The 12,937-nt window shown below is 40.2% G+C and overlaps 1 protein-coding gene across 2 annotated transcripts in view; it reads right to left on the bottom strand.

The window, feature by feature from the left end:
- Nucleotides 1-12,286, bottom strand: part of polr3b (polymerase (RNA) III (DNA directed) polypeptide B) — a 28,766-nt gene extending 16,480 nt beyond the window's left edge. Inside the window, exons 1-10 of one of the 2 annotated variants that reach the window (XM_085461515.1) lie at nucleotides 12,016-12,286; nucleotides 11,725-11,757; nucleotides 9,269-9,325; nucleotides 9,116-9,180; nucleotides 8,916-8,991; nucleotides 8,323-8,423; nucleotides 7,965-8,056; nucleotides 4,677-4,794; nucleotides 3,366-3,474; nucleotides 2,562-2,684 (exon numbers count right to left, since the gene is read on the bottom strand). In XM_085461515.1, coding sequence (XP_085317641.1) covers nucleotides 2,562-2,684; nucleotides 3,366-3,474; nucleotides 4,677-4,794; nucleotides 7,965-8,056; nucleotides 8,323-8,423; nucleotides 8,916-8,991; nucleotides 9,116-9,180; nucleotides 9,269-9,325; nucleotides 11,725-11,757; nucleotides 12,016-12,087 — 846 coding nt within the window. In that variant the 5' untranslated portion in view covers nucleotides 12,088-12,286. The other variant, XM_085461516.1, reaches the window with a different exon arrangement.
- Between the last annotated feature and the right edge of the window lie 651 nt (nucleotides 12,287-12,937).

The raw sequence follows: 12,937 nt of genomic DNA, 5'->3' as shown, positions 1-12,937 counted from the left end.
TGTGTGTATATGTTACATCAACTGTCAGTCAGACAAGGAACGCACCATGAGAATCAGTTAATTTTCCAACCAACAAAAATGTCCAAAACAACAAATATAAATAAATATTAATTAGTGCTGTCAAAATTATCGCGTTAATTGTTAAGATCAACGCGAAATGTTTAATGCATTAAAAAAATTTAACGCTGGTTTTGTTTTTTTATTAATTTCCTGTAATCTAAGACCTTTAAATTCATGAGCACCTCTGGAGGAGGGGGCAACAGTGTGCTATGCTGGCATTTGGCCTGACAGAAATGATTAGAAGAAGAAGAAGAAGAAGTGACACCATGCTACTATCTAGCTAACACTAGCTAACACACGCAAGCATGGACGAGGGCGGACTTTTGGGTGGAAAGTTTCTCTTTAAGAAGTTGCCTGATGGCTTGTTGGACAAAACGAGAGTAAGATGCACAATTTGCAACGCTGAATTCAAGTACCACAGAAGCAGTTCATCACTGGCGTATCACCTGAGAGCAAAACACCCAACTGAATCCACCTCTACGGGACCTCGCCAGTCTACGCTTCAGGAGTATGGTGCTTGTGGACGAATAACAAAAAATGTGAGAGAAAAGGTAACCAATTCCTTGGTTGTTTGGATAGCTAAAAACTGCCGACCAGTTAGCATAGTAGAAGATGATGGACTGAGAGAAGTCATTCGTGCTGCATCAGGAGATGAGTGTTACAATCTGCCCTCAAGAGGAACCATTGTGTCGAGACTGCACACTTTGTATGGGGACCAGAGGGCTCAGCAGTCCAGCAAGCTTGTGCAAGTAAGGAATGTCGCTCTCACCGGAGACCACTGGACTTCGGTGAACAACGATAATTACTTAAAATATAAAGAATAAAAAAATGTAATTGGAGCCAGGCTATTAATAAAGTAATTGAGATTAATCGCAATTAATAACAGAAAATTGTGAGATTAGTTAGTTAATTTTTTTTAATCTATTGACAGCACTAATATTAATATAAATTAATGTTACAGTCTCGAGGAGATATTTTGTGTAAAAGATCAACATTCTGAATTTTTAAACAGAGAACGGAGAATCGTGTATCAGACTCTTGGTAGGTCAAGTGAACCACAAAGGGAACAATGTGCACATCACCCACACCTGAGTAAGCGCCCAGCTGGAGTCCTCAACAGAATTATAGCAAAGGTCAAAGGTTAATAAGGATGGACCACCCAACTTGCCCTCAAAACTGCATAAAAAATAAAAATAATTATTGTTAATATTTCTTTAAGGTAAAGGTAAAAAAAAAAAATCTGTTTAATTTAGAGAAATTTTAAAAAAAGAAATCAGATGTAATCAACAGTGTCCGGATTCAAAAAAAGAAAAGAAGATGACAGTCAAATTTGGTTTTGCCAGATTATTTATCATAATCTGATAACAATGTTTCTTAAGCCTTATCTGCCTTTAATTATATAGATTTAGGCCTCATTGTGCACAATACAATGACCCAATGAATACCATGAAAAGACATCACGGAGGCTGGCAGACAGAGGAACACGAGAGCTGTGGCGACCGGTTGCTAGGAAGCAAATGTGGACTCATCAATGCATCAGCGGTTCCTCTAACAACATAATCTTTATGAAAAACAAATTGGCCGATTGCATTCATCTGTCGATGTCAAAGAAAAACACGTGGGCCTCATGAAATCCCCATGAAAAGCATTACTTAACTGGCTGGTAAGACAAAACCTTCGTCATCTGATCTCAAAGAGACAAAGAAAATACCTTCTGACAGCAGACAGCCAATAGAAACAGAAACAACATCCTGCTCTGCACACATCCGCAGCTAATGATCGCACATTAGAGATGCCAAGCAATTCACACTGACTTTTACGTGCTCTCACCCAAAAATTATTATTTTCTAAACAGTTTTTTGAATCAGGATTTCATTCACTTGAGCACGAGGAACATTTCTGTTTAATAAACAGTCAGAAAATTAACTTCCACTCTAGATGTGCATGAAAAGGTGTCGTTTTCAACAACAGTTTATTTTTATTGGGTGATTTTAACTTGTCACATCTGTAAATATGAAGGTGGGGAGCTTATTTACAAAAACCAGCCGGGAACAAACAACAGGCTGAGGTTCTGGGCTACGTGACCAATTGGTCATCTTTGGTGGTGCTAGGACCATGTCTGTGCTAAGGTTAAGGTGAGAGAATAGTCTACGGTTACAGCATACCTACAGCACAGATTTAACCAAGATGTACATCCCATGCATGTTACGACATCTCTCTTGTTAGTGGTGGTGAAGTTCAAGTCTTATAACCCTTAGAACTGTAGTTCTTTTATAGCATAAACATTAGCACTGTACTTTCAGTGCTTTTTAGTGCTCCTTCAGTTTTGTAATATTACTTTTTTCCCTTATATTACCAGTATATTGTCTTTGGAAATCAAAATTCAAAGATAATTAAAGCTTCAATCTAACATCGAGTAAATGGGGCTAAACTGACCAGAGTGTTTGTTTAAGCTTGAAATAACACCGGCCTGCTCTGGTTCTCTTGGATTGATAAAATACCTGAGTCTGTGTGAAGATTTGCGCTTTCTGGCACTCCTCCAGGCTCGGGGCGAAGCTGGCCATGACACTCTCCTCTGTGCCGATCATCTGAACTATCTCCTGGTCACTCTCCACACCCATCCCCTGTGTGGATGACATGTAAACGGTGTGTGTAAAATATTTGTACAACTACAAAAAATAAAAATCTTGTTATATTTAGATAAAAGCTTAACCGGGAAGGGGGAGTACATGAGACAGGGAGTGTTCACAGGGAGGGGTGAGGTGAGGAGGGAGTCATAATGTTGCCTGACATTTGCTTATGGAAATGTGAAGCTGTGGGAACTGATTCCAGATCGTCTCTGCAGCCGCTGCCAAACAGAGGGAGGGCTGGGGAAGACGTTACCCGGCAAACATGTGCAGTGAAAACACAGCGAGCATGCAGCATCATAAGGTAACATGTTTGAAGAGGTCTCTCCTCAGAGGGCAAAGAAGTTCATGATACCAGCTGTCAGCTAACATTTTCATTCTGAGGTGGTGTAAGAAATGTAATCAGTCGAGCAACTAATGAAACTAGAGTTCTAAAACTATTCACGATCTCATATAAAAACACTTCTCTATATATGTAACTTAAGCTTTGGAACAACTTCAAGCTGTAGCAAAAACAAAGACAGAGTTTGGAAACACTCAAGTCTTTGCTTCAATCTGTAAGGCAATAACATCACAAACATCTTCATCTCTGACCATTTACCTGTGCTATAGCACCACCTACTGGACTTATTTCAGCAGACTCATAAAGAGAAAAAAAAAAAAAAAAATCACCCCTACCTTAAATATGATTGCAATGGGGGCATCCTCTGACAGCGTGTTGTGTCTCAAGTAGAAACGGCCTTGTTTAACAATAATATTAGTTCTGCTTTTCTTTTCATGAGTGGAGCTGGAGAGGACACAAAGAGCAGAGCAAACACGAGCATGTTTAGTGTCAGGTTCTTGTTCTTTTGCATGTTCACCTTATAACTGTGTGAGGTCTCTCTGCATACTCAGACTTCCTCCCACAGTCCAAAAACTTAACTGGTGATAATTAACTGGTCAAAGGTGTGAATGGTTTTCTCTGCTGATCTGGGAACCTGAGCAGAGCTCACCCTATGACAGCCGGCTCCAACACAACCCCAAATTGGAAAATGAGTCAGAAATTAGATGGATCCACTAATATAAGACTAAAAGCTTAAGCTATACATAGATCTACTTCTTGCATAATCTTAAAAACAACAACAACAAAACAAAAAACAAAGGTTTATATTTAACTCCAGCCAACATCTACAGTGATGTATTCTTTTCATTTAGAAAAGAGAAGTGCAAAGTTGGAGAACCGAGTGCGCAACTGAGCAAGGGTGTAAGGGTCATTCAGTGTCAGGTCATCAAATGTCTCCCACGTGACCATCTGAGATTTGAAATAGGACACTACAGCCAGATAAAACAGTGCTGTTCCTTATTAAAGCTTTAATGTCTATAAAACAATTGCCGTGATTTAAACTTTTATTTTAAATCATACTTAAATAATGCCACGAACCTTGTGTACGAGAATCTGTAAACTAAGTGCCAGTCTGCAGAATCGTGGCCTCCAACATCTGCTATCACAGACAGGACACTCAAATATTTTCTGACCTTTAAGCATCCATCAGTCTATGTTATCATAAGCTACACTCCTGAGATACCAGGGATTTCCCCTAAAACATTCCAAGGATAATGTTGCATAATTCCTAGTAATTAGTGCATCTTTCCCTGGAATTAATTCAAGAAAGACTGATGATCACAGTCCTGGTGGAAATTTTTTCCTTTTAGATTTGATGAACTGGAATGACCACGAATATATCAGAGTTTCACAGGTCTTAAATTAGCAGCTTCACTTTATGGTTTCCACCAAGCACCAGTCACAGCATCCACACTGTTGAGTCGTCTCCACACTTCTGCGCTTCTGGGCAGAATCGCAAAGAAGAAGCCAATAAAAGGAAAAGGTTAAGATGGTCAAACAAGACAGCTACTGAAAAGAAACAGCTGATTTTTTCTTTACATGTCTGCCAAGAAGGCGACTTTAAAATCATGGATGAACAGCTGCTAATGGATAGGTTGTTACAGTACCTGGTAACTGATGCTCCAACTGCACCCTTCCTGTCCTGCTCCACAATGATTCGGTTCTTGGACAGCTGTTCTTGGATCAGAATGACTTTCTCCTGACCTTTTACAATGAAATAACCCCCTGTGGAGAAAACAAAACAAAACAAGGGACACGGATCAATTTAACTGGAGAACCTGATGACAAGTCATTTTCTTTTACTTAATTACTCTCAGAGTGTGTAAAGGAAGTTTTAATTCTTTACTCCTTGAAACTTTTCAGTAATGAGCCGTTTCTGTCATATTTCAGACCTGCTTATAGTACAACTTTTCTGAATGTGCATCAGACATTAGTGAGGGTGATCACTGCCTGTACAGCCCTAACCCCTAACCCCATCTACCATTCCTCTCAAAAATTCTTGAAAAAAATAGTTGCTTCACAAGTCCATCTACACCTTACTGATAATAACCTTTACGAACAGTTCCAGTCTGGTTTCCGTCCTCTGCATAGCACCGAAACTGCTCTTATAAAAATAACAAACGATCTTCTTATGGCAGCTGATTCTGGTCTCTTCTCCATCCTTATTCTCCTTGATCTGAGTGCAGCCTTTGACACCATTCTTCTTAGCAGATTAGCTTCTATTGGTCTCTCTCATACTCCATTAGCCTGGTTTAAATCATACCTTTAAGGGGCGATCGTGGCTCAAGAGTTGGGAGTTTGCCTTGTAATCGGAAGGTTGCCGGTTCGAGCCCCGGCTTGGACAGTCTCGGTCGTTGTGTCCTTGGGCGAGACACTTCACCCGTTACCTACTGGTGGTGGTCAGAGGGCCCGGTGGCGCCAGCGTCCGGCAGCCTCGCCTCTGTCAGTGCGCCCCAGGGTGGCTGTGGCTACAATGTAGCTTGCCATCACCAGTGTGTGAATGTGTGTGTGAATGGGTGGATGACAGGTTGTGTAAAGCGCTTTGGGGTCCTTAGGGACTAGTAAAGCGCTATACAAATACAGGCCATTTACCATTTATACCTGTCTGACCGCACTCAGTTCATTCAATTAAAATCCTTCACTTCTCAGCCTTCTCCTCTATCTACTGAGGTGCCCCAGGGATCTGTCCTCGGGCCCCTTCCTTTCATCATTTACCTTCTTCCACTCTGACATATTTTTCGTAAATATAACATTCAGTTCCACTGCTATGCCGATGACACCCAGCTTTACCTCTCTACCAAACCCGATTCTACTCTTCCTCCACCCTCCCTCACCCTCTGCTTAGCTGAACTCAATTCCTGGTTCTCCTCCAACTTTCTTAAACTCAACAGCAATAAATCAGAACTTCTCCTGGTCGGCACTAAACGATTGCTATCCAGAATTAACAATTTCTCTCTCACTATCAATAATTCGTTGGTCCCTATCTCTTTCTCTGTGAAAAGCTTGGGTGTCATTCTTGATAGCACATTATCTTTTAATTCACATATCAATAATGTCACACGTGCAGCATATTTTCAACTCTGTAATATCAATCGCCTCCGCCCTTTCCTCACTCCTCATGCCACTGCCATTCTCGTCCATAATCTTGTTATCTCTCGAATTGATTACTGTAACTCACGATTATTTGGCCTTACACAAAAATCCATTAACAAGCTCCAACGTGTCCAGAATTCTGCTGCCCGTATTATTACTAGGACTTCCTCTACCCACCACATCTCCCCAATCCTGAAGCAGCTACACTGGCTCCCGGTTAAATTTCGCATCCATTTTAAAATAATCCTTTATACATTTAAGGCTGTTCATTCTCTCTCTCCACCATACCTCTCCGATTTAGTACAGATGAACTTCCCATCCTGGTGCCTCAGATCTTCATCTTCTCTTTCTCTCTCTGTTCCTTCCGCTCGTCTGATTACATTGGGGGGCAGGGCTTTTAGTTGCTCTGCCCCTTGACTTTGGAATTCCTTACCCCCTGACCTCAGAAATATTAGTTCATTCCCTCTTTTTAAGTCCACCCTCAAATCTCATCTGTTTAAAATTGCTTATGTTTAAACCTCTGTATGCTCTTAACTTTTATCTGTTATTCTTATCATTGTGTATATTTCCAGTTTTTGTGTTTTTATCTGTTGTACAGTGTCCTTGGGTGCTTTGAAAGGCGCCATTTTTAAATAAAATGTATTATTATTATTCTGTCAGGCCTAGGCTACTCACTAGGGCTGGGTATCATCACTGATTTCTATAATCCATTCGATTCTGGTTCTCAAAGTCCTGATTTGATTCAATTTAGCCTCAGACAGTCAGAAATATTATAATTCTGATCATTTATCAGTACTGATACATGTGAGACTTCATCAGAATTGTGAACATCACAGCAGATGCCTTTGTGTCAAAGTAACTGAGAATAAAACAGAAAAACATGAAGGAGATTTTTCTGCCTGGATTTTTATAGCAGATAACCTTAAAAATATTCTGCAATTTTGCATAATTTTAAAAAGTTTTAGTTTCTTCAGTATTGAACAGCAGAAATTAGGCTTTCTTGTCCGAGGTCATTTAAGTGAAAAGAGGGAATTCATGACGACATTTATCAAATGTGAAGCGTAGTTTGCTGCTTCTTTTGCTGCTGGCTCGGTTCAAAACAAAACCTGCAGCTCAGAATCAGCGCAAAAAGACGTAAACACAGAGCGGACCCAACGCATCAGAATCGGTGAGCTCCGACAGTGTGTCCGTGTTCGGGCCATCAGGTGAGAAAGCCAAGAAAGAGAAAGCTGATTCTGATGCGTCGAGTCCGCTCTGTGTTTACGTCTTTGTGTGGAATCCATGTACCTGCTCTCATTTGCTGTTTGGTGGTTGTTGAATTAGTTTTGTGGGCTTTAATCGGAGAATCTGGCGTTTCTGGCAAAACACAGTTCTATTTAAAAGTCGATTCAGGATTTAATGAATCGATATCGTTTTATTCAAGCTACTCACCTCCCACTTCCACCTGCACTTTCAACTGGACCACGGCCAATCAGAGAGGTCCCGCCCCTGACTATCTCTGATTGGTTTAGTCCACGATAGGGGCATACTGTGTGTCTGTTGTTGACCACACGGAGAGTTGCCGATTTTTTTTTTGTTACCCGAACAGTTGGTCGCACTGGTGCGACTAAATATTTTTTTTAGTCACACCACTGAAAAATTTGGTCATATTTGCGACCAAATTAGTCGCACTCTAGAGCCCTAAATGGTCATCAAACATTTTACTGATATATATATACTGAGATGCCAAAACTCATCATTAAGGGTTCAGGTGAGGCCCTTCAGGGGGAAAGAGTTAAAATGAGAGTGCTATGGTTACGTGCCTGGATCCAGGGGACATTCGTTGAGTTTTGAAAACTCCATGGGCGTCTTTCCCGTGAGAACGCAATTCGAGCTTCGCAGCATGATGGGCATCCTGAGAAAAGCAGAGTTATCTTCATTAATAAAATATGAATATTGCTTCAGTGTTGTTATAAAGCAGAATGCGTCAGCACAAATGAGTGAAGGAGGTCAGTTTATCAGCAAACAAAGCTTAAAAATCACAAAAGCTAAATCTTTTTTTAGCACTTGTTGGCTTACTGAGCTTTGCTGGAGAGGTTTTAAATTTGTAGATTTGATATAGATGTAACATAAATATGTCTGTATCAGGGGAGGGGGAAAAAAAAAAAAAAAAAAAGATACCTTCCGATGGGCAGCGCATTGCGAATTATCCTCTGACTGCCACGGGTGTACTCTATATCCACCGTGATGGGCGCAGAGTAGGTCATATCTCTGAGACGACACTTTGGGATGAAACAGATGACTCTCAGCTATATCTCATCATCTTTAAAGGAAAGTATTGGAGGTGTAGGCATTCAAATATAAGTAACAAAAATAATTAATTAAGAAATACCTCTATGAGGGCTACAACTAAATGCCAACTGAGTCTAGAGATGCCTGAGTGACACATGTTCCCTCTGTATTTAATGTGTGATTATCTGTCCAAAGAGTGTGAGTGTGAGTGTATATATATATATATATATATACACACACACACGACAGTCATCCAGGTCATTCATTCATTCATTCATTCATTCATTCATTCATATATATATATATATATATATATATATATATATATATATATATATATATATTTTTTTTTTTTTTTTAATTTACTTATTTTAACTAATTTAAAGCTGTGTATTTGATTACTCTAAAGCTTTATTCAACTTTAATTAAAGCACAGTAAACAATGGTTCATACTTAACAGCAGAAACACAGACTACTCTCACCTCGTGGGGAGAGACTGGTCTGGTCACATTGAAACTTTCTTCCACATCCGGCATGCCAACATAGATATTGAGGTATCTGCAAATATTTAAAAATCCATTATTTCCTCTTTTAATAAAAAAAAATAAAAATAAAAAAAACAACTTGTTGTGCATGTCTGCAGTGTTAAAGTCAGTGATGGTAGATGCACACAGTGACTTACTTGAGGTACCACATTGGATCAGCATCACTTGTGATTTTCTCATTTGCCTTCATAATTTTTTTGATCTAGAAGCAGAACAAATGAGACATCGATGCTCAAAATCCAAATGTACATGAAAAAGCAGCAACGGACAAAGACATGCTCGTGTTTTACCTCTACATTAATGAAATAGTTGAATGAGTCGATGTGCTGCTTTACCAAACCTTTCACCTGCAAAACACACAACGTGATATACATGTTTACTCTCCCAAATAATATTACTCACACAGATGTAGACCCACCAACTGTTCTCTCATCATTACACAGGAGGATACTTTGATATTTGATGACCAAAAAAAAAAGTAATTTAAAGAAGGTCCATGACTTAAAACTTTAACAGGGTAAAAGAACAAGACACGCTGTATGCGGTATATTTGGTCATTATGGCAATATTTCATTATTTCATGGCCATACTGGACTCAAATGTTTCACTTTTTACTAAATGTTTTTCTTTGGCCAAAAATATCTTGCTAAGGAATCAGAAGAAAAATGACCAAATAACCACATCAATAAGCTTACCAAAACTGCTTTATGTAACTTAAAAAAAGGTTAGAAAATCCCTATCTCAAACTGACTGAGAAATTGGACGTCAAGGAAGGTTAGTTTATTGCAGTGCTCTAGTTTCAGGACTCCCCAAATCATCAGTTGGATTTCCCTTACTCATTTAAAATCTAGCCTTGGAATCCTTACAGGTACACAGAAATCACAAAGCTTTTGATGATTTGGTACCCAGTACAGACATCTCAGGTCATCAGTTTCAGATCTGTTCTCAAAATCATATCTTAGTGTGTTGAGGGTACTTTCAGATATTCTGGCTCTGTTCCTTGGAGCACGCTGCTGACCTAAGATCAGTTACATCTCAGTGTACATTGAAAAACAGACTCAAAACCTTTTTAGCCACACAGGCCCACAGCTAATAGATGCTGTTGTTTTATTTTATTGTTTCTAATGCCTTAAGACATCATAAACCTACAAAGGGTTTTTTTCAGCTGTCATGTAATTCTGTATAAATAATCATTCTGTAAAATACGATAATTTCTCAGTCATCCAGGTCATCGTAGTCAAAGGAGCTTGCAAAGAAAAGCGTCTGGACTTCTTTAAGTTGCTTGAAGACGTTTTACCTCTCATCCAAGAAGCTTCTTCAGTTCTAAGGTCAAATGGTGGAGAGTCCCAGATATAAACCTAGTGGGAGTATCCCCCCACAGAGGGACAAAAGGACCCCCTGATGATACTCTAATCGCCTGAGCCAAGGTGGGAAACTGGGCGTGGGTCCCAATCGGCCAGAGTTTCGGGTGTGTTCATTGTGAAACCTGGCCCCACCTTATCATGCGAATTCCTGAGGTCAGATGGCCCAATGTGAGTGGGCGTTAAGGCGTCTGGGAAGGGATCTCAAAACTGGATTATAGATGGCAGAGAGTTGGTGTCGTAAACCCCCGCCTCTGTTCAAAGATGGTCGCTCACAGTGGACATAGATGGCTTCTTTCACTCCTCTTTCACTCCTCTTTCAGACCATCTGTCCTCTCTGTCCAAAATGTGAACATTGGTATCCTTGAAAGAGTGTCCTTTATCCTTAAGATGCAGATGGACTGCTGAGTCTTGTCCTGTGGAGGTGGCTCTTCTGTGTTGTGCCATGCGCTTGTGAAGTGGCTGTTTGGAGAGACCAAACAGCCACTTCACAATCCAGTTTATATAATCCAGTTTTGAGATCCCTTCCCAGGCGCCTTAACGCCCACTCACATCCTGGGCCATCTGACCTCAGGAATTCGCATGATAAGGTGGGGCCAGGTTTCACAATGAGCTCACCCGAAACCCTGGCTGATTGGGACCCACGCCCAGTTTCACACCTTGGCTCAGGCGATTAGAGTATCATCAGGGGGTCCTTTTGTCCCTCTGTGGGGGGTTACTCCCACTAGGTTTATATCTGGGACTCTCCACCATTTGACCTTAGAACTGAAGAAGCTTCTCGGATGAGAGGTGAAACGTCTTCAAGCAACTTAAAGAAGTCCAGACGCTTTTCTTTGCAAGCTCCTTTGACCAGTGACAATAAAGTTGAATTCTATTCTATGTAATGACCTGTACTATTTAAATAAAGATGTCCTTGTTATTGTCTGACTGCTTTGGAGTGATAGGAAGGAAACAGTAAGTCAAATTACTACTACACCACTACACGAAACTGAGGCTACATTTTGCACAGACTCAGCAATATAAGATTGGAAAAAGGTTTTCTGGTCTAATGAGTTTTGATTTCAGAATTTGGTGTGAAAATCATGAAAGCATGGGGCTGCTGGTTGTGGTGGTATAAATGGGTTGGGGGACATTATCTTCTCACACTTCGGTCCCCAGTTGACTAAGCACCATTTAAACACCAAGGCTTGCTAAGCATTAGTGCTAACCACAGTATGGCTGCTTCCAGCAGGGTAACGCACCATCTCACAGAGCTCAGCTCACCTCAAACTGTTTTTATAAACATGACAGCACACTATTATAGTTTCTACCATACTTTAAACATATTTTAATCAAGCAGCATTAAAATTTAGTAAAAGTGTGTAAGGGCTGTTGTGTTCTGTTACCTTCAGGAAGGCTGGTAACAACTTCCATTTTTCCTGTTAAAAAGGGAAAACGAGCAAATAAACAACAAGTCCGTTTTTATTCATAACGCGAAAACTATTCGAACTGTGTCCATACTTATGCACTTTCTCCAAATTGTACACTAGAAACAATATCTATCAGAAACAACAAACTGGGACACAGGACGTTCCCCTTCACTCTGCATCTCTATGAGCTAACAGCCTCCACGCTAGCGTTAGCATCTCTGTGCTCGTGCTGCTAGACTTTCGGTCCTTTCCGGTCTTCATACTCACAGCTACAGTGTTGACAGGAGCCGCCAGCTCCAGTGGGGTCATGTCGCTAAACTGTCCTCCCAGGACCTCCATGGTTTACTCCACTGCTTAACAGCAAACACACAAAAACCTGTACCAACTGTCAGTGTTGATATCGTGCAAGCGTGACTGCTTTGTGTTGCACTCTAAAACGTCCGTACGACCGGAACCAAGAAAAGCGTTCCGACTCTGTAACTCAAAAGGACTGTATCGTTCTACTTTTTAAAAATTACGTCATATAATATTGTATTGTGACGCACAGTTACTCACAATTGCGTCACAAAAAAAGTAACTGTGCGATGCAAAAAATGGTAAATGGCCTGTATTTGTATAGCGCTTTACTAGTCCCTAAGGACCCCAAAGCGCTTTCCATATCCAGTCATCCACCCATTCACACACACATTCACACACTGGTGATGGCAAGCTACATTGTAGCCACAGCCACCCTAGGGCGCACTGACAGAGGCGACAGTACAATGAGACTTTAGAATGTTTCCTTTCTTACTTATTGGAGTCATTTATTTAATTTAAGTTCATATTCTCTCTCTCTCGCACTCTCGGGTTTTCTTTAATGAACTACTGTAATAAATATTTAAGAAGAATGAATGGCACGTGGTTCATTAGACTTAAGTCAGATGTCCTGCTCTAGAAGTGACATCTCCAGTTTCATTATTCACTGATGACTCTTCTACTTCTGGATCACCTTTCAGTGCATTGAAACTATTTTTGAAACCACCATTACTAAAATTTAACCTTGACTTCAATAATGTCAATCTAGTTAACACAAAAGTTAAACAGTAAGATATTGAGAGACCTGTAGCTTGCTACTGTCAACAACCTTCTACTGCTTAGAAGTATTTCTTATTTGGCTTTCTGTTTTTCTTCTTTTTTTCAACATATAGTG

The sequence above is a fragment of the Copadichromis virginalis genome, linkage group LG7 (genome assembly GCF_057382275.1).
Source record: "Copadichromis virginalis isolate Kocher_CV1m ecotype Utaka linkage group LG7, C_Virginalis_male_GT1.1, whole genome shotgun sequence".
Classification (NCBI taxonomy): Eukaryota; Metazoa; Chordata; class Actinopteri; order Cichliformes; family Cichlidae; genus Copadichromis; species Copadichromis virginalis.
This window is presented reverse-complemented; position numbering and strand designations above follow the sequence as displayed.